At 55.5% G+C, this 20,865-nt stretch overlaps 1 protein-coding gene across 1 annotated transcript; it reads right to left on the reverse strand.

Annotated features, from left to right (window-relative positions):
- Window positions 1-6,409: 6,409 nt before the first annotated feature.
- On the reverse strand, window positions 6,410-19,902 carry HOMER3 (homer homolog 3 (Drosophila)). Its single transcript, XM_008937943.1, has 9 exons — window positions 19,889-19,902; window positions 17,874-18,030; window positions 16,878-17,009; window positions 16,363-16,470; window positions 12,524-12,645; window positions 11,476-11,632; window positions 8,615-8,725; window positions 7,627-7,707; window positions 6,410-6,683 (listed from the first exon to the last, which is right to left on the reverse strand). The coding sequence occupies exons 1-9, from the start codon at window positions 19,900-19,902 to the stop codon at window positions 6,495-6,497; spliced, it is 1,071 nt and encodes a 356-aa protein (XP_008936191.1). The 3' UTR covers window positions 6,410-6,494.
- Between the last annotated feature and the right edge of the window lie 963 nt (window positions 19,903-20,865).

Here is a 20,865-nt window from a genome sequence, read left to right on the forward strand (position 1 = left end):
CCAGCCCCAGCTCCCAGCTCGGGGAGGGGGTTCCCTGGCCGGGTTGCCATGGAAACGTCTCAATCCAGCATCTCAGATCGTTGCCTCTTCCCTCATCCGGACCCCGCGTGGCTGCTGAGCACCACGCTGGCGTGGGGGCTGTGCTGGGGACAGCCCTGCAGCCCTCCTCACCCTCCTCATCCTCCGGGTGTGACTCCAGCTCCCGGCCCTGCTGCTCGGAGGGGCTCCACCAGCAGGAGCTGCTCCAGCTCTGCCCTTGCCAGACTCTTCTGCGCGGCCTCACGTCCCACAACCGGCCGGGTTTTGTCTTCAGGGAAATACCCGAGTGCTCCTGGAGCATCTCCCCACCTCTGCCCAGGTTTCAGCAAGTCCTCTGCTACAGCCTGGTGCACCAGCCGGTCGGAAAGCCTGAGGAAGCTCCCGAAGAAGCGTTTCCAGCAGCAGCGGGCTCTGCCCCAGCCCCGCGCAGGCACAGCCGGCAGATGGCACTTGCTGTGCCCCGCACTCCGCTGCAGCACGGGGCTTGGCTGGGCAGCCGGGGAGCGGCGAGTCGCTCTCCCAGCGTTGTCCCTCTGCTTGCAGGGCAGGGCAGGACTGACCCTGCACCCTCCACCCTTCATCCTGCACCCTGTACCCTTCACCCCTCACCCTGCCCTGCTCCGCCGTAGCTCTGGCTCCAGCCCCTCGCAGAGTCTCTGTTGAACCTTCCCCTGCCCTGCTGCACCTCCGAGCTCTTCCCTGCCAGATTTTGCTGACCTGAACTCCTTGCCCGTGGCACACCCAGGGCCTGGCTGCAGCTGCCCAGGCGTGTCTGCACTCCGGGGATGACACACTTGATGCTGTAACTCCCATATTCCTCCCTGACAGCATCAGGACTCCAAAAACGGGACAGAGGAAAAGGAATACCTGGAATTTGTTTTCTCCTGTGCTGAGGAAACCTCCTGCTGGCTGTTCAGTCCACACCTGCCTCTCAGCCCCTGCAGCAGCTCTGTCTCCTGGGCGCCCATCCCTGCACGACTCACTTTGGATTCCTCTCACCTCTGGGAGGAAGAGCAGTTGTCAAGGAGCAGAAAACTCTGCTCCAGCCTGCAAAGAGCTGCGAGCACAGCACCAGCCTGTGGCCGTGGCTCAGCCCATCCCTGTAGCTCTGCTCAGTGCTTCCCAGAGTCACTCTTGAATTCCCCAAGCCTGAACAAGCTGTGACCACGGGAAGGTGACACTCACACCACCCAGCTCTAGGCTCAGACACAGTTTATCCTCTACCCATAACAAGGTCTGGACATTAATATCTCCAGCCAGGAAGGCCGGAGTGAAACGTTTGTTGTCTGTTGCCTGCAGGGATGTGAAACCCTGTTAGCCCAGCGCCAGGGGAAACAGGAGGCAGTGACCATAGACAACACCCTCTCACACTTGTTCTGCTACCAGCCCTTGGACAAAACCAGCTACAGGCTGAGGGGCTGGTGCTGAGGGAGAGGCTGCCCTGTTCTGAGCACAGTGCCACCCGTGTGCTGGCTGTGGGACAAGGTGTGGGACAAGCAGGTGACAATTCACCTTTGTGGCAGCTCCTGCAAGTCCCAGCGAGCTGTGGAGGGGACAAAGGGCCTGGAAGAGGTGATGCTGCAGCCCCTGCACACCGTGGGTCAGAGGGGATGCCATGGGGACAGAGGTGCCACCAGCCTCCTGCCCCTCTCCCCTGGCAGCTCCCCACAGCTGTGGCTGGTGGTGGCAGCTCAGCCAGGGAATATTTGGTCCCTTTGGTTCTCACTTCCCAGGCTCAGCTCAGCGCTGATGGGAGTGTGTGAGTGCTGCCCCAGGGACTGCCTGTTGCTGCAGCTGCCACGTCTCTCCTGTCTGGGGTGTTGGTTGCTCTCCCCACCAGCGTCTTGTTTCCAGCATCCTTCCAGCTGCTGCTCTTGTGGTAGGGTGGAGGGAGAGCTGGTGGAGGAGGTAGAACCTTGTGCAGAGATGATTAGTGCTGTAGCTCACGTTCTTTTCCCCTGGAGCAGAAACTGCCTTTACACACCACCATCTAATAATGAAAAATAATTACAAACTACTCCTGGAAAGGGAGCTGTGAACCTCTCTGGGTTTTGGGGGCTTTATTATGGGCTCGTGGCCATCTTCCAAAACACACATTTAATTGCCTTCTCTGGTGTGCACGGAAATTGGCTTGCAGCATGTGCAGGGGGGTGTTACACTCAGAGTGTGCTCTGCCTGTGCTCTCAAGTGTAAACAGACCATTTCTGCACTAAAAATAACCCCTCCTCTGAGCAAGGGAGCAGCTGAACTCTGCAGCCCAGATGCAGGAGCTCCAAAGGGTTAGGTCACCTATTTTTCATTAATGGTGCTAGTTAATTGCAAATCCCCCCAAGTTTGATCCTTCAGAGGCTGGAAACAAAGTGCCCAGTTGTTTTCTCTCCATCAAGAAATTGTTTCAGTGTGTTCTCACAAAAGTAAAGATATCCAAGACACTCTGTTAAGTAACTTTGATGTGAGGCTGCCTAACACCACACGCATCGCCTGGGGCTCTGCTGGGGCTTTTTGGGAAGAGAAAGAGACTTTTACCTCTTGTTTGAGAGCACTCAGCAGACTCAGGGTATTAAGCAGTCTGGCCTGTGCTAACCTCTGCCCCTCCTGGCTCTCCAGTGGAGATGTGAGTAAAACAAGTCCAACAGTCCTTCAGGGGGGGTAATTACCTGCTGTGGGGAGGAGGAGGAGGAGGAGGAGGAGGGGTCGAAGGCTGCAGAGCCAGCCAGCAGCAGGGCTGGGGCTGGTCACCCAGCCTGGCTGGAGCTCTGCACTGGACCTGAGGGCCGGGCACACCAGGGGGCCTCTGGTGGCATCTGCTGGGTGACATTGGCATCAGACACATCCTTTCTCTGAGGCTCTACTACAGGCAAGTCCTGTGACAGCAAAGCTTTGTTTCCTCTGGCTGAGCTGCTCAGAGAGGCTTTGTCTCAGCTCTGGACTCTGAGGGGAACATCACACCTTGCTGCTGCTCATCAGGACCTCGTGTGAGGAAGGGAAGGCTGCAAGATGTTTTATTTGCTCACCCTCCTCTCCTGTGTGAGCCATTTCCCCCGGGTTCCCTTTAGTCATGTTCTGTCTAGGTTTTCTATGAATAATTAAGATCGTAATTTGCTGAAAGAATTAGATGTCTGGGGGTACCTGCAATCAGCAGCACTTCTCCTCCAGCACGGAAGCCAAGTGATTTGGTTGCTGACAGTCACAGTCACTGTAAGGCAGAAGCAAACATAAAACTGCAGCCACCCAGAGCTGCCCTTTGGAACACAAGATTTGCCCCTTTTGGGGCAGAAGAAGCAGGAGCAGGGAAGTGGGGAGGGCTGGGTGGGGATGGGTCAGTGCTGCTCTTCTGAAAGCCCTTTTCACACACCCACCAGAGCAGGGCAGAATTAGTGCTTTGCTGTATGCTGTCTGCAGGGTTGTGTCCTCACTGAGTGCAGATTTAGGGTGCTGGTGGAAGTGGCTGGTGATAAATGGGGTTTCATTAGTTCAGAAGAGGGAAGACTGCAATGGAAAGTGCCTCCCAGACCATCCATCACCCCGCCCTGAGATGCCTGGAGAAAAGGCACAGGACAGATCTCCTCAGAAACCACTCCTCAGCTTCTGCTGGTGAGGAAAAGAATTCCAACCAGCCCCCGTGGGGAGGGTGCAAAGGAAAACAGCCCCTGCTGCTGGCAGAGGAAAGGGCCAGGCCAGGGGGACAGGGCCAGGCCCAGCAGACCCCTGTGACCTGCCAGGCAGTCACAGCCAGGCTGGGCCATCACCTGGGACATGAGGATCAGCAGCACCCTGGAGCTTCTGCTTTCTCACAGTGTTGTTTCATTACCTTTTTTTTTCTTTCCCTGCATTTTTTAATGTGAGTCTGGCCCCAGCAGACTCTGAGCCATGATGTGTGAGACAAGGAGAGCTCCCTGCAGGTGGGCACTGGGAGATTAGCCCCAGATTCCTTCAGTTTGTCACTTGTTGCATGACTTGCAGACCTTCTTGCACTCAGCCCAGCCTGTCCTCGGGTCAGTGGGCTTTGCTGCAGGGCTAGGGGGAGTTCTCCAGTGATGCTGGGTCATGCTTTGGGGATGTAAAATGCCTAAGGGACAAGAAGAGTCTTAAATAGCTTTAAGAGTTGGGTCTTGTGCTCTAGAGCTGCCTGACCCAGGCCAGAGCAGGTCCTGGGGGCAGTGGCAGGCAGCGGGGGGCTCCATGGCTCCATGAAGCTGTGGGAGCTGCTGTCTCCAGGCTGCAGCCTCCACGCAGAGGGAGTCCTGCTGGACGTGCAGCAGCTTGACTCAGGTTCTCCCTCCCCCTGCTGGGGGATGGTCTGGGGCTGAGCAGGGCTCCCCCAGGAGAGCTGACTCACCCAGGAGTGGCACACACAGCTCTGCCCAGCCCCAGCACAGCACTGCCCAGGAGCCTGGGCTGGGAAATGGCCACTGCCCCAATTTAAGGATCCATTCCCAGCTCCACCTTGTGGGATGCAGCCACAGGAGAGACATGTGAGAGAGGGGAGAGCATGAGAAACTTCTGCTCCACTTTCTTTCCCCCAGACTCCCCAATCCCACCCCCCATTCCACGTTACAGTGATGGAGATGCAAAGCAAACACACCTTCCTGGGAGCTCATCTCTATTTCAAAAGAAGCCTGCTCCTGTGGGAATAAAACATCAACACTGGCATAGGGTGGGAAACAAGCCCCTAGAAATTTTTGCAACTCACTTCTTTCCCTTCTTAAATACCCTGAAACAAATATTATGACAGTAGCTCCATCCCCATACAGTTGGGAGAACACTTCATGCAAAAGAAAATGATAATAAAGTAAATACCAACAAAAAATCCCAGCCCCATAACAGAAAATCCCTTCCCTGGCTACACGGGTCTGGAAATCTCCATGTTTCCTCAGCACCCCTGGGACAGGGAAGGGCTTTGGTGGACACCACCCAGCACAGTCCCCAGCCCCTCACCCTCACTCCAGCAGGCTCCTGGGGGGCCAGAGCCAGCTCCTGCCCTGGCTCACAGCAGTGTGGGGGCTGTGGGCTCCTCTGGGGGTCACCAGGGGAGGGGGAGCAGAGGCAAAGCCCTGCTGGTTGTGCAGAGGGCTCCTCAGCCAGCCCCTGCTCAGCCCCAGGGGCTCTGCAGACCTGGGACACGCTCCCAGGATCACTGCTGGCTCTGCCTAACTTACAGCAGCACAGAGGGCAAAAAAAAAACCCCAACAATGAGAGCCAAACCCATCAGCACTCCTCTAAGGTTACTAACTACTTCTACTTCATCATTCAGCACAGGGCCAAGCAGCTCCTAGGGCCAAGCATGCTCCTAGGGAGCTAGGAGGGCACGGTGGGTGCTGTGGGGGGACACAACTTCCCAGGTTCCTGGGGTTTGCCCCCAGGGCTTTGCTCCAGTCCTGTAGCCAGCCAGTCCCTGAGGCAGCCCCCAGCCTCCCCACGGGCCCTGCAGGGCACTGGGACCAGTATACTCCAAACCCCTCCTGTTCTGCTCTCACCTGGCCACATGTGGCAGGCTGGGCCTGTCCCCTCCACTGCTTGGCTGACACAGAGCAGGACACCTCTGTGGACTGCTTCCCAGTCAAAAAAAAGAAGAAACCAAGAGCAACTGGGATTTGCTCCATTTAATTTCAATTAACTGCAGCCCTCAGAGGCCAGGAGAGCTGCCAATCCAGCAGTTTGTTGGTCATCCCCTCAGGGATGTCCCGTTTCTCAAGTGCCCCTTTCCCAACCAAGCCTCTGCTCCTCTCAGCTTAAAGTTTTAACAGATCCCCACTGTGGGAAAACTAATAAGAGCTTTAAAACCTGCAGGTTGTTTCCTCTGGAGGATGTGACTGAACAGTGGGAAGGAGCCACAGGCAGGCAAGCTCCCTTCTCTGCACTGGGACTCTGCTCCCTCTGGAGGCTCCTGGCAGCGACCAGTGCTACTGGATCCTGTTAGAGACACGATGCAGGGAGGGCTGGGCAAGAGGAAAAGGAGCAACTGTTGTCCTGGGTGTGCTGGAACTCCTCCTCCCTCCCTAGGTGGGAAACAGGCAGCTGATCTGCAAAAGGCAAGTGGTTTCCTAAAAAACTACTGAAAAAAAACGTGAAGGTTGCTCAGCCCCTTCCCCTAGAAAAGAGTCCAAGTGTTGGAGACACAGCGTGGCAGCAGGAGGCTGGGGAGGCAGCACAGGGGCAGCTGCTGCCTCTGGGCCGTGCCACAGCCAGGGCAGGGTCCAGAACCTCTGGCTCTGGCTTGTAGATGTTCCCTGTAGAGGACCCAGGAGCTCAGGTCCCCCCCACCCTCAGTCTGGGTGCTCAGAGGGCAGCAGGTGGCTGCAGCTGGGCTCCAGGCTGCCCAGGCAGCTGCTGGTATGTTGGTGTCCCTGCCCAAGTGGACCCTGGGGCAGTTGTGTGACCGTGAATGCTGCCAGTGATCAGTCCCAGCTCGGGCTCCCCTCCTCTGGAGGTGTCTCCTCGGAGGGTGCTGCTGCTCAGTTGCTCTCTACCAGCTTGGCCAGTCCCTGCCGGATCTCACTGAGCTCAAATATCTTCACATCCATCATCTCTGCCACCTTGGTGACCTCGTTCTGGATCTTCTCCCTCTCAGCCAGGGTCTCTGCCAGGGTCTGCTCAGCCAGGTGCAGGCGTCTCTCCAGCTCTGCGTTGCGTGCCTCCAGCTCCTGCCAGACACACAAGCTGCTCCAGCACCAACTGCTCATGGGTCACCACCCTTATCTCCCCCCACCAGCCCTGTGCCAGGCTGCCCACACCCAGCCAGCCCTGCTCCCCCCACCAGCTCCTTCCCTGGGGGACCTCCCTGCCTTGAGCTGCAGCACCCCAGCACCTGCACTCACAGGAGCACGTTCCCCAAACCCAGGCACTGGCTTGCAGCTGGCAAAGGTGTGGAAGTGCAGATCTCCTCACGTGCCCAGCATCTCCAGGTCTGATGGTATTTGGTGTTTGGAGATATTATATTCCTTAGGCCACAGAGAATTTGTATATTTTACAAATTTAACCCTGAGGGTGGTGAGCCCCTGGCCCAGGCTGCCCAGAGAGGTGGGCGCTGCCCCATCCCTGGCACCATCCCAGGGGAGGTTGGACCAAGCTCTGAGCACCCTGCACTAGTTGGGGATGTCCCTGCTCCCTGCAGGGGGTTGGAGTAAATGGGCTTTTAAAGTCTCCAGTCTATGATTCTGTGATTATCCTGCCATGAAAGCCAGTGCCTGCGTAAGGGGCTGAGCCCCCCTCACAGCAGATCCCCCTGCTCAGCAGCTCAGAGGCAGGCAGTGCCCCCAGAGACTGCACAACAGACCCTGCCCCCATCTGTGCCCTGGCCCCGAGGTGCAGAGCAGCTTGTGTGCCTCCTGCCAGCCAGCCCGAGCCACAGCCCTGCTCCCCAGCAAGGCCTGGCCAGCCAGCAGGCTACCAGGGCTTCAGAGGGATGGAGGGTCCCAGGGCACCACGGGTCCTGCTCCAGTCCCACGTCAGGGGTACTGCAAGAGCTAGGGGAGAGGTGAGGGCTGGGCTTGCTGCTGCTGCTGCAGCATTTGTTCTTTGGCTCAGGGAAGAAATGGGGACGGGTCCCTCCACTCAGTGCAGGTGCCCCAGATCTGCCCCCCTCACCTGCAGCTTCTGCAGCGTCTCCTCACGCTCCCCCTCTGCTTCCCACCGGCCACACTTCTGGTTCTTCAGCATCTGAATCTCCTGGAACACAAGGAGGAAGAGCATCATCAGACCCACTCCTGCCCCAGGGGGACTGACTCCCACCACATACCCCAGGCAAGGCCCCTTCCCTCACCCTCAGGATCACACAACCACACTCAGCTCCAAATCTTCACACCTCCCTTTCTAACCTTCAGCTTCTGCTGTCACTCCCTGTAAGACTTCAGGCCCTAACCAAGACAGCAAGCTGAGCACCAGCAAGGTTCCCTGGTCTCTGCACCCTGCTGCATCCTTGCTCAGGATCAGCTCCCAGGCCCTTGGGGCCAGGGTCTCCTGTTGGGGGAGAGCCTCTGTACCCCTTTGCCTTGCCCCAGCGTTCTGCCTCTAGTTTGAGCAGGGCTGGGGAGAGGGCAGAGATCTCTTCTCAGTAAGGATCAGGAACCCCAAAACATCTCCCATCTTCAATCCTTGTTTGTGGCTCCAACCCCAAGGCTCCATCCAGCTGCTCTGCCAAAGCACAGCCACCAGAGAGCCTGGGGATGTGTAACTCACAGAGATTCTCTCCACATCTCCCTCCTTCACAGCCTCTGTAATTAAACCCCTGCTTTAAATCTTTCATTTAAATGCAGTGAAAGCAAGAAGCAATTACCACACTAGAGGCCAAGTGCAGCTGCAGACAGCTGAGAGGGGATGGGTAGGACAGAGCCCTGTCCTTCCTCCCCACTCAAGGCAATCCACAGGAACTCCCAGCACTTGGCTCCCACTCAGCTTTGTCTCCCTGGGGAGGGAGCTCTCTGAGGGGCTGTGCTGCCTCACAGGGGCTCCTGGCTCTCCCAGGCAGCATCTGCAGCAGCACGAGGGGCCCTCTGATCTCTGACAGGATGGAGGGGGTGCTGGTGACTGCCAGGCAGCTCCACTGCAGGCCTTGCTCTGCCTCGGGGGGTATTACCTCGTCTTTAGCCTTGATGAGCAGCTCCAGCTCCTCCAGGGTTTGGCTCAGCTCGTCCTTGTTGTTCTCACTGGAGGAGTCGTGAGCCCCCTGGGACTCCAGTTCTGCCACCTACAGGGAACAAGCACAGGGAAGGTGTGCCCAGAGGTACAGGAGTGTCCTGGCCCCTTATCACCCACAGCCATTCTGTCCTGTTTTGGCTTCCTTGCAAACCCAGCCTGGCCTACAACAGGGTAGCAGCTCCCACCCCAGGGCTGCTAGGGAAAAAAAAAAAATCTGTCTCCTGCTCTGCCTAAGCCACACACAGAAACATTGCAGCAAAACTAGGTCTAGAGACTCTGTCTCCACTTCTTCCTGCAGCCTTCCACTCCCAGCAAAGCCTGACTGGTGGGCATCAAGCATGAGCCTACAACCCAAAGTGATGGCTGGATCCAGATCCACAGATCCCCTGCTGAGGGCACAGGAGTTACTGCAGCAGGGCAGAGCAGGCAGGAAGGGTTTTCCCAAGAGTGCTCCCCAGTCCTGAAACATTCAGTGGCTTAGATTATTCATGAAGAGGATTCATTTTTCAAAGCTCATCCAAAGGTCTGCAGCAGCTATTTGCTGGGGCCCAAGTGCTCACAGGGCCTGTGCTGGGCTCTGGGGGTGCAGCTCCTCTCATGGGTACCCTCAGAGCAAGAGGGCCCAGACCCTGGGGTGAGGCTTTCCCACGAGCAGGGGCAGCAGCACAACTCTGGCTGGACTGGGCCTCTGCCAGGGTCCAGGTAAACAGTGCTTGTGAGCTGTCAGGCTCATGAGGTCGTGGCCAGAATCAATCAGCTCTGGTCCCAGATTGCTCTGATTTAGTGACAATCCAGATGTTGGTTTTAGGCTCTGCTCTCCAAGAATGTCATTGAGTGGCTGGAGTGTGGCCAGAGAAGGGCAACGGAGCTGCTGGGGAAGGGTCTAGAGCCCAAGTGTGGGGAGGAGCAGCTGAGGGAGCGGGGGGTGCTGAGCCTGGAGCAAAGGAGGCTCAGGGGAGGCCTTCTGGCTCTGCACAGCTCCTGACAGGAGCCTGGAGCCAGGGGGGGGTCGGGCTCTGCTCCCAAGGGACAAGGGACAGGACAAGAGGAAACGGCCTCAAGTTGCCCCAGGGGAGGTTGAGGTTGTCCCTGAGGAACAATTTCTTGCCCTGGAGGGTTGCCCAGGGCTGTGCCAGGCTGCCCAGGGCAGTGGTGGAGTCCCCACCCCTGGAGGGGTTTCCAAGCCGTGGAGATGTGGTGTGAGGGACACGGGGCAGTGGGGACCTGGCAGGGCTGGGGGATGGTTGGACTCCATGAGCTGAAAGGTCTCTTCCAACCAAATTGATTCCCTGACTCTGTGTTTCATGGAGTTACAGTTTCTTATGTGATTCTGTAAAGTCCCCAGCAGTTGCCTTTCACCCAAGCTCATGGAATCCTCACTCCTAGCTCCTGGCTGGGAGAAGAGCCCCCAGAGAGCTGAGTATGTACAGAGCAGGGACAAGGCAGCCCCAAAACCACCCACGAGCCAAGCTCCCTGACATCCCTAGGGCAGGGTCCTGCTGCAGAGGAGAGAATTGGTTCTGTGCTGCTCTGACTCCAGCCCTGGGAATCAGCCAGGGGCACAGTGGGCACTGGGGCCAGCTGTTTGCTGCACAGCCCAGCCACACAGCAGCCAGCGAGTGGCAACAGCTGCTAATTGCTCTAAACCCCTGCTGGCTTTTGAATGAGCTATCTAGAAGTGAAATGGCTTCAGGCAGCCTTCCCCAGGGCTCTGGAGTCCTTTTGCAGCCAAACCCCCACTGCCCTAAAACCCTTTCCCAAGTCCTCTGCAGCTCCTCCCTCCCACAGAGCAGCCGTGTGACCGTGACTCCTCTGCCCCACCACAGAGACCTCCTCAGTTGATCTGTGACCTCCCTGACATGACGTAGGTCAAAGGATTCTATTATCCCAACCAAACAAGGGCTCCTTTGTACCTCACCACCCAGCTTTCATCATGTCACAGCTCGGACTCCAGCTAATTATAGCAGACAGAGCAATCTTCATCCTTCCTGTCAGCAGCCAGAAGACTGCCCTGATGCCCAGCTCAGGGGGCACACGGGCCTTGCCCAGCACTGCTGGCAGCTGGCACTGGGAAGGGAAGCTGGTGTTCTTTGACTTGAGCTCTGGTTTCCTCCCTCTACCCACAGGGACTCAGCACACTGAGAAAACAGGAGCTCTTGTGAGAGCTCCCCAGCTACACGGCCTTATTCCTTGACACGTTTTCCCTGCCAGGCTCCTGCAGCATTCTGGAATTCCATCCCACCTCCTGCTGACACCCAGGGATGGGGGAATGAGGTCAAGGGCACCGTCTGGCTGGGGGATGGGGCTTCTGCTGGAGAGAGTCCAGCATAGGGCTACAAAGATGATTAGGGGAGTGGAGCATCTCCCTTATGAGGAAAGGCTGAGGGAGCTGGGTCTCTTTAGTCTGGAGAAAAGGAGACTGAAGGGTGACCTCATCAATGTTTACAAATATGTAAGGGGTGAGTGTCAGGAAGATGGGATTAAGCTTTTTTCAGTGATGACCAATGATAGGACAAGGGGTAATGGGTGCAAATTGGAGCATAGGAGGTTCGAGGTGAATATCAGGAAAAATTTTTTCCCTGTGAGGGTGCCGGAGCACTGGAACAGGCTGCCCAGAGAGGTTGTGGAGTCTCCTGCACTGGAGTCATTCAAAACCCCCCTGGACGCCTTCCTGTGTGATGTACTCTAGGTGACCCTGCTCTGGCAGGGGGGTTGGACTGGATGATCTTTCGAGGTCCCTTCCAACCCCTATGATTCTATGATTCTCCCCCTGCCCTGCCCGGGCCCTGCCGCGCTCACCCGCTGCCGCAGCGATTCCGTCTCCTCCTGGTAGGCAGCCAGCTGCTTCTTCCACTGGTCCACGTTGGCGTTGGCTTCATGGAGAGCAGCCACGAGCTTGTTGTTGTTGTCCTGCAGGCTGAAGAATTCGGCCTCCCACTGGACCTCGCTCACCGAGCTGTGTGAGAGAAGAGGGGAGTGTGCAGGGGAGGGGGAGGGTCTCAGCAGGGAGGTTTCCTTGCCAGTGAACGTGTGCTGAAACCACACTCTGAGGAGGGCTGGGCAGCTCCCTGCTCTCCATTGGCCTCTCCTGTCATTTCCCAAATTGAAATGCTTCTTCCAGCCCTGAATCTGCAGCTCTTTGCTTTATCCCCAGATAACATTGGGCTTTGAGGCCACCCGTGCTTGCTTGAAACTGCAGAAACCACACTGTGAGATTAATGGGGTGGGGGAGATGCAGCTCCTGCCAAGGACCTTGCCAAGGTGGGACCATGAATATAGTTTTAAAATCTTTGTTAGATCTGACTTTGCTTTGAATAAAACTGCCACCCCAGACTCAGGAGAAGGTAGCAAAGGACACCTGGTTTTGATTTAAAAATATTCTGAGTGTTCAGCTGGGAGTTCAATGGGAGCCCCAGGGTAGAATCCAGCCCAGAGCCTTTTGAAGAGACAAAGGGCAGAAGCAGCAGAGATTCTGCTGGAATATCAGGGGAATTAACACAAATGCAGCCGTGGACCCGCTGGAAAAGTGTGGACATCTTCTGCTATCACAAACTAGTGATCTGTGGATAACTGGCATCAGCTCATCCCAGCTGCAGGCACAAAGCATCCTCCTTCCCACGCTGCCTGAACAGAGGATTCCAGCTCCATGCTGCAGTGACTTTCTGCTGGGGAAGAGGCAAAATCGGTCCCGTGGAGGGTTTGAGCAGCAGCAGTGGACATGGGGCATTGCTCAGCTACCTACAGAAGCAGTGCTGGGTCAAAAGCATTTGGGAGGACAGGGACCTGGACCAAATCCTGCCAGAACAGAGAGTTCAGGAGTCAGGAGCAGAGTCTGTGGCAGCCTCACCCTTCGGAGAGCATCTTCTTCAGCCGCTCCTTCTCCGTCGTTATCTCCACATCGGCGCTTTGGCTCCGGAAGAGTTTATCTTCTCCTGGCCCATTGGAGCTGATGATGGGGCTGGGCAGTACCTGGAGGAGGAGGAAGAGTTAGCACACAGCAGTGAAGACCAGGCCGTGTGGCTGTGAGGTGTCTGCAAACTCATTCTGCACCTGGGTTCAAGGGCTAGCTCTGGGTCCCTGCGCTCTCCTGAGGATCGCTGGCTCTCACTCCTCACCCCGAGGCAGGGCTGTGCTTGTCTGCATGACCAGGGCTGGCCAAGACCCTCAGCAGCACCAGCCATGACCCCAGAAGCCCTGCAGACACGGGGCTCTCTCTTGGACAGGTAGGTTAGTGCTCTGCTCTTCCAGCAGCTGCCCTGCTGCCACGTCCTCCCTTTCCCTGTCCCTGTGCAACGCTGGGGCAGCGATCCCAGTGCACAGACACCCTGAGCAGGTGGGCTCCCAGCTTGCCCACACCAGCCATTCCTCCCTCCTGACTGGAGGGATGGAATTCTCTGGCCCTCAGCTCCCCCTTGGCAAATGCCAGCCACGTTACAGCCTGTAAGCTGAGTGCCCTGGCTGTGCACAGCACCTGAGCTGCTCCAGCTGGACCTGCTCGAGCTGACAATTGCAGGGTTTTGCTGAATTCTTAATAGGATTTTCTTGCTGGTTCTCAGAGCAAAGACTTAATAAATCCTCAGCACAGACCTGCCAGGGCACCTGGGTCCAGTCACCAGTCCAGCTGCTGTACTCTGGATTAAGACACCAGGTGCCACTGGGATAGTGCTGCTCAGGCTCAAGGGAGGGAAACACAGGACAAGAGGAAATGGCCTCAAGTTGCCCCAGGGGAGGTTGAGGTTGCCCCTGAGGAACAATTTCTTGCCCTGGAGGGTTGCCCAGGGCTGTGCCGGGCTGCCCAGGGCAGTGGTGGAGTCCCCACCCCTGGAGGGGTTCCCAAGCCGTGGAGATGTGGTGTGAGGGACACGGGGCAGTGGGGACCTGGCAGGGCTGGGGGAAGGGTTGGGCTCAATGATCTTAATGGGCTCCTCCAACCAAAATGATTCTCTGATTCTAAACTCTGCTATTGCTCAGGTGCCTGTGGCACCCACTTTCCAAAGGTGTGGGAGAAGAATCTCACAGCTCCTGCACTGAAGTATCCCCCCCTCTATGGCTCCATGTCCCTGCGTCCATCAGAGCTGGCAGAGACAGTTTGTCCTCTCAGGGTGGAGGGAGCTGACAGTGGAGCAGGGATGAAGATGTAGAGGTCAAAGCAGGCTTCACATCCTCCAGCCCCTCCAGAAGAGCCCCTCTGCACAGGCTCTTCTCCCAGCAGGGAAGCTGCTTGGCATTGACAGGGCAAACTGAGCTATAAAAAGACTCTGAGCAACAAATCTCTGAGATCCTAAGTTGGGGGCTGTGAGACCAGGTGGCTGGCGAGCCTGCTGGAGTTCAGAGGTAGCCCTCAAGTGCCTGTGACATTCACCTGACAGTCACCTGCCTTTGGAGTCAGCTGACACCTATAAATAGAGCCAGACGATCCAACAGCAGCTCCATGAACCCTTCCAGAGTGTCACTGAGAGGTGAGACCTGGAAACACAATCCTGCCTCACCTTTACCACGAGCTGGGGAAACTGAGGCAGGGAAGAGGCAGAATTTTGCTGTTGTGGTGTGTTGAGCCCCTGTGAGTCCAGCTGAACCTAAGAACAGCTGAAGATGCTCCACACTGTTTTATTCTCACATTATCTGCAGTGACATCCTCTGTGATCGGGATGCTAAGTGGGATGGAGATCACCCTAAAAGGTACCAGAGGACAGAAGAGAGCTGCTACCCTGGGATTTCCCCAGCTCTAAAAAAAATGTGAAGCCTAAGTAAGTAAAGTAAGGCAGATGCAGAAAATGAGGGAGCCTTGATTTAATTTCAGGAGACAGATCTGCTCGCTGGCAAACAGAAACGCCATCAATTATTCAAGGATGAAACTCCTGTTTGAGGCTGTGCTGATGGGGTGACTGTGAATCAGCAGCAGGACAGGGGGAGAAGGGACCATGAGTAGGGCAGGGGATGCAGGACAAGGTCTGCACGCCCACGTGGCAGGGGACACTGCATGTGACACTGCCAGCACGCTGGCTGCAGGATGGCTCTGGCTGGGGCTGTGTCCATGCTCCTGTCCAAGCTCCTGTCCATGCTCCTGTCCATCTCTCCCACTGAGGAACGAGGCAGGCTGAGTGGGAAGAGTGAGTGTGGGCTCATGCTGTGGCAGTTTCAGGTGAGAAGCATGAACAGAGCCTTGGGCCACTCCCCTGCTCTGTGTTTAACCTTCACCCCCCCGACCTCCTCATCCCTCCTGCTGCAAGTTGCCATGGTGGCAGAGGGGAGATGAACGTGTCCTCTTGTGGCACCTGATGAGTCCTGCCTGGTGGAAACAGCATAAGGAGTATTCCTACTCCCAGCCTCCACCTCCTGGCCAGGGCAGCTGGAGGCTGCAAGCTAGCCATGAATCTCTGCCTTGGGCAATTATTACTGACCAGGGTCTTTTACCTAAACCTTTAGTTCTGCTTTGAATGCTCTGCTCTACTCTACCCCCTTCTTCATTTGCCACCCATCAGGGTGGGGCTTGGAGTTAGCAGGAACCAAAAATTAGGCAGATTTTCCCCATTTTTGCACCCCACATGACATTTCCAGTCGCTGCAGAGCCACTGCCTCCACCTCCCCCTCCTTCCCTTGCAGGCCAAAGTACTGTTCACACTCCTCCTCCTCCTCTGCTGCCACTCCATCTGTACCCAGCCCAGAGAACGCAGAGTCCTCCATCCTCCAGCTCCTCCCCTACTGCCAGGAGCTCTGGGACATGCAGAGTCACCTCTGGAGTGAGCTATCTGGGAGGGCAACGTCACTATCAGCACCACTTCACCATGAGAAAAGGCAGAGTGGAGTTCTCCAGAGCTTGTCCTCCCCCCTCCATCCCACTGCTGCTGGAGCTGGGTTGGTTCTACAGCAGAGAGGTAACGAGTGCAAGGGAATGATTGGTGATGGGCTCAAGCTTTCTGGCTTGGTCTCCTGGGGGAAAGAAAATGGAATGACTGGCTGTCATGTGTGTGGTTCTACCATCCCCAGGGGGCTGGGATTCCTGCTCTCACAGTGCAGCTTCTCTTCCACAGTGGAAATAGGACAGAAACAGAAGAAGTCTGGCCAGGACTCCTCAGTCACCAGCTCTAAGAAATCACTTTGTCTTTCCAGACTCCCATGGACAGCACCATCACCTGTCCATTTGGAGAAGAAGCCCCTGAAGCTCCAGAAGAGGAAGGAAAATGGTTGGAAATGCTACATGTCTTCCTTCCCATGATCTCCAAAGCAGGCAACACACAATCCTATGTGATACTTGCCTGTTATTGTCACACTGAGCCCAGGGACAGCCAGCAGCTCCAAAGAAAAAAAAAAGAAACACAACAAAAACCCACCAAACCAAAAAATCCCAACCACCACAATGAAAAAAAAAAAAGGACACCTCCAGCATGGCTTTATGAGACATCAAATGGTTTCAGTAGTTTAACTGGCAAAGAAGGAAGAGTGGGAACCTTCCCAGGAGCTCCATTTAATCACTCATTAGCTAATCTACTTCATGTGTTTCAGTAGAGTGACCTCAGAGCCACGGATGTCATCAAAATGTGAAGCTCCAACTTCAATGTCTGGCAAAAGCTCTGAGAGAAAGGGATGAAGGTGGGAAGCTGCTAGAGGAGATGAGCACAGTGGCCACTTCCCCCAGCTGCCCTTGCTCTGCAGGGAGCTCCACTCACACCCCTTCCCGAGCATTACCTGGTGAGAGGTGATGTTCAGGGCAGGATTGGTCAGCTCTGTTTTATCCTGGGACTTCTCCCTTGCCAAACGAGCTGCTTCTTTCACTTCCTGGAACTTCTCTGCAAACTAGAGGGGAGCAGAAGAGTCACTCCGGTGCCACGCCGAAATGCAGAACAAACTAGAACTGATGCCTGGGTTCCTCCTCTCTTTGCAGCTTCATTCATCATGCTGAGTAATTTCTCTTCAACTAAATAAAATTCAGGGAGTAGCCCCTTCCTGCCTGTGCCCTGCCCATGACTCTGGCACTCAGGGCTGTGGGGTTAGCTACAGAGCAATGACTGAAATGGAGCCTGAAGTCCTAATTCAATTTGTGATGCTCAAAACGCTCTGCAAACATTACTTAAAGCTCTTCCTAACAGCTTTGCATCTTGCATTAGATTTCAGCACAGGGGTTCCTAAAGTCTTTTCTCCTCAGGGTTTCAGGGACACTCCCCCTGCTAGCACCAGCTTTCTGGGAGCACCAGCAGCATTACCTGGGAGAGGTGTTGCTCCGAAGCAAAGCCCAAGCCATAGACTGTGTTGGCTCGGCTGTCTGCCCATTGCCCAAATTTCTGGGATGTCTTGGTGAAGGTCATGTTGGGAGTAATAGTGCTGTTGATGATTGCCTGTAGAGAGAGACAACAATGAGAGTCAGAGAAAGCTCTGTCCTGCTGTCCTGTGGTGGGATTGATCACTATAATCCCTGGGTGCTCTCAGAACTAAGGGTAGAAAGCTCTGGCTTTTAATCTGTCAAACAACAGCTCAGGCTTTTGGTGACCAAAAGTCTTTCTAGTGCAGCTGCACGACACAAAAGAATCTCAATGATCTTGTCTACTGACAAAGGGGAAAAAAAAGCTTTAGTATCATCAGCTTCCTCCATTGCTGGAAAAAGAAGATAAGAGACAAGATAAGTGTCTCTGGGGACTTAACAACTTTCCGATGTTCTTCATTTTCATAGCAAGTAAGATAAAAAAAGGAAAAACTTAACCAGCAGTCAGGCCTAGCTATTACAAAACACTCTTTTCTGGTTAGGGTAGCAACAAAACAAATTGCCTGGGAAGACTGCAGGAACAAGTCAGGAAAATGCCTCTCAAGAGCAGTTCAGGGAGAGTTAATGGTGTTCTGTGGAAGGGAGTGAAGAGCCGACCTCTGAGACGCCCTCAGCCTCTAGCTGTGGCTTCATTACAGCTACAGGAGTGGTTTTAGCCCAGGATAAAGGCTCTCAGGAAAAGCTCCTGTTCTGCATGCCCAGAGATGAGAGGAGAGTGGGGCAGGGAGGTGTGACATCAGTCCCACACTTAGGGCACATTCTCCATCAGCACAGACTCGACGGTGCCATAAATACAGCTGAGCATGGGGGCAGCGTTTGACCTTCCACTGCCTGTGGGGAAGATGCTGGAGGGCTCGTGCCGAGCACTGACCAACCTGACACCAAAACCCACAGCAGCAGAGGCTGGGGCTGGTGTGCTGCTGCCAGGAGATGCCCCTACCTTGGTGCCCCCCACGCTGATGATCCGGTACACGTTGCGCGTGGCATCGTAGAAGTAGGAGACAGTGAGGGCGTGTTTGCTGGCAGGGATCCAGTTCCGCTTGGTGGCGGGGTCGATCTGGAAGACGTGGGCCCTGGTGCTGAAGATTGGCTGCTCCCTGCAAGAGAAAGGGGCCTGTCAGGGCAGAGGGGGAGCTGGGCAGCAGGGGAAGTGCACCGGGCTCCTGGCTGCACCTTGCCCCGCCAGCAGCGCCTCTGCTATCCGGCCTCTCTGCGGGGAGCTGGGACACGGGGTGCTGAGCACTGAACCCCCCAGGATGCAGCATCTCACCCCCAGCCCCCCGCCGAGCCTCTGTGCAGGAGCAGCAGCTCCCCACTCTCTGGGCTGGCATCACCTCGTGTCCCTTCTTACGAGGGGAGTCGTGACCCAGGTTCTCCATCAGTCCTGTGAGGTGCTTTTCCAAGACCTCTGGGCTTCTCTGTGCTCCCCTCAGGAGCCTCCACATCCTTGGCACTCTTATAAAGCCCATTTTAGAAGCTGAGGGACCACTTGATCTGCTGCAAGGCAAAAGCCCATGGCTGTTTATGCCTCCATGCAGGCAGAGTGATGAGAGCAGCTTCCACTGCACGCCTGTGACCTTGGTCTATGAAAATACCCTGGGCACAATAACAAAGCATCCAAGAGTGTTTAGCTCCAGGTGCAGGTTTCTGCCTTCCTCTAGAGCTTCTCTGTCCTCCTCTGCAGTCTTCAGACCTTTCCAAAGCCCACATCCTGGTCCTTCCAGCAATAACAGGCTGTGCCCTCAGGTTAGTAGATCTCATACACACGTTCATGCAAGGAGAGGCACAAAAGTTGCAAGGAGAAGCACAAACAGGACACCACAACCTCGTGTTTGGGGCATCATGGGCCTGACAACCCAGCCACCGTGGCAGAGCTATGCTAATGACTTATTTTTAACCTGCCTTGAAGCTCACTTCACCAGCCCTCAGCACCTCAGTGGTCAGTACATGGCACCTTCCCCAGGGGTATGATTTCTCTGCAGGTATTACTTGTATTTCATGGGCTACCTCTGAGCTGGAGCTGGAGGGGAGTGGCTGGATGGAGGATGGTTTGGGATGCGAGCACAGACAGTGCCTTCCCCTCAGCACAGCTCTTCCTCCCCTGACTCACACTGGGGAAGCACATCCTGCAGCCAGGTCACACTGCAGGATGAAGAGCAAGTCCCTTCCCAGTGAATTCAAGGAAACACTTCACCACACAAAGTGCAGCTGCTGGGAGAAAGCCCTGCCCAGACTTTGGAACCAGTGGTGTCTGAGCTGAATGAAGGAGCTGAATCTCAGGCAGCAGGATGTAACTGGAGTGTTTTGGGAGGCAGGAAGGAATGTTTCCACGGGACAGCACTCCAGGTGCACCAGGGCTCGGGGGCTTCATTTGACTTTGGAGAGAACCCAAGGCACTGGTCTTTGCCACACTCCTTACCCAGACCCAGTGAAATCTGATGCGTTGAAACACCCCACACCCCAGGACAGCTGCAAACACGGCACAGTCACAATCCTGCCACCTGTGAGCTCCCAAAATCCAGACCTTTCTATTTCCTCCCCACTCCAAGTCCTCGCAGCTGCAACAAGCAGACCTTCCCATCAATCCAAAGACAACTGTACCTGCTGCTTCCTGAACCCATCACCAAAACTCAGCAAGGAAATAAAATGTTCCTGCTTTCAAGCCTGTTCCCAAGTTCCAGCCTTGACTCAGGTCTCTTGTTCTGAGGCAGACTGCAGGAGGGTCTAAACCAGTTCTGTGCTGACATCCTCTCTGGCTGGTTTTATTCATCCACAGCCTGGTTTTGGAACTAGATTCAAATTTTCCAGACTCCACTAACAGATAGTAAATCTTACATGGATCATGGCTTATCCTCTGAGACACAGTTATCTCCAGAGGAGGGCAAAACTCATGGTTCTGCACCTTGACCCCCAAGTCCTGAGCTAGCATCAGAAAGAACAGAGGAAGGACATTACCTAGTTGTTGACATTTGTTAGTAAGGGTAAGACAGACTAGAGGCCAGTGGAGTTAGTACGTGTCTCTCCTCCAACAGCTTCCTTCCCAGGTCTCCTAGCTGGACTGAGGCTCCTTTTTGATTTGGCCTCCACAGTGATTCATCTCCTAGCAATGGAAAAGTCAGCTGTTATTTATCACACAGAGCACAGGCAGAGCGTTCAACCAGGCGCCGTTCAGGGCCTTCGTTCCTCCCAAACTCACAAAGCTGGTCATTTGTAATGATTTCTCATCACTGAACGAGTTTTCTTCCTTGTCATGGGAGATAATTGGGTGAGCTGTGTAACTGGAGTAAATCCCTTTGGCAGCAGGAGCTGGCTGTTGGGAGAGGGCCACGGAGGGGCCTGGCAGGCTCTAGGGTTTCAAGTCACGCATACGTGATGCCAGCTGCATGACAGAAAACCCTCTGGAGAGATCACCCCTCACACACACAGCAGCTGTTCCTGGGCTCACCATTCACCAGGGAGGTCGGCACCCAGCCCCAGTGGAAACCATCCTGCTGACTGCAGCAGGTTTGGGACCAAGCTGTGTCTCCAACAGCCCCCTGCCACACACCTCCCCGACCTTCCTGGAGATCACCCTTCCCTGCCCGCAGGGATGGGGCTGCAGCAGCTCCAGGGAACTCCCCCACCCTGTGCTCCCTGGAGCCAGGCAAGACCCCAGCCCCCAGCAGTGAGGAGCCCTGTGGTCCCTGTGCTGTCTCAGGACAGGCAACGGGGCTGTTAATTTGCTTTGGAAATTAGTCTTGCCAGTAAAGAGTCCCCACCCTGCTCTCCCCCACGTCAGCTGAGATTGTGTATCTCAAAAAGGCAGCAAAAGGGTAAGAAAGTCAATTTGCATGATGAAGCAGGCCTGGAAAGAGCTCAGCTCTCCCAGCCTCTCTGCTAAGTCTGCCTTCAAGGTCAACTTAGAGTGTCTCAACAGCTGGGAAACCCCATCA

This window comes from Merops nubicus, unplaced genomic scaffold (assembly GCF_000691845.1).
Source record: "Merops nubicus isolate BGI_N331 unplaced genomic scaffold, ASM69184v1 scaffold20853, whole genome shotgun sequence".
Classification (NCBI taxonomy): Eukaryota; Metazoa; Chordata; class Aves; order Coraciiformes; family Meropidae; genus Merops; species Merops nubicus.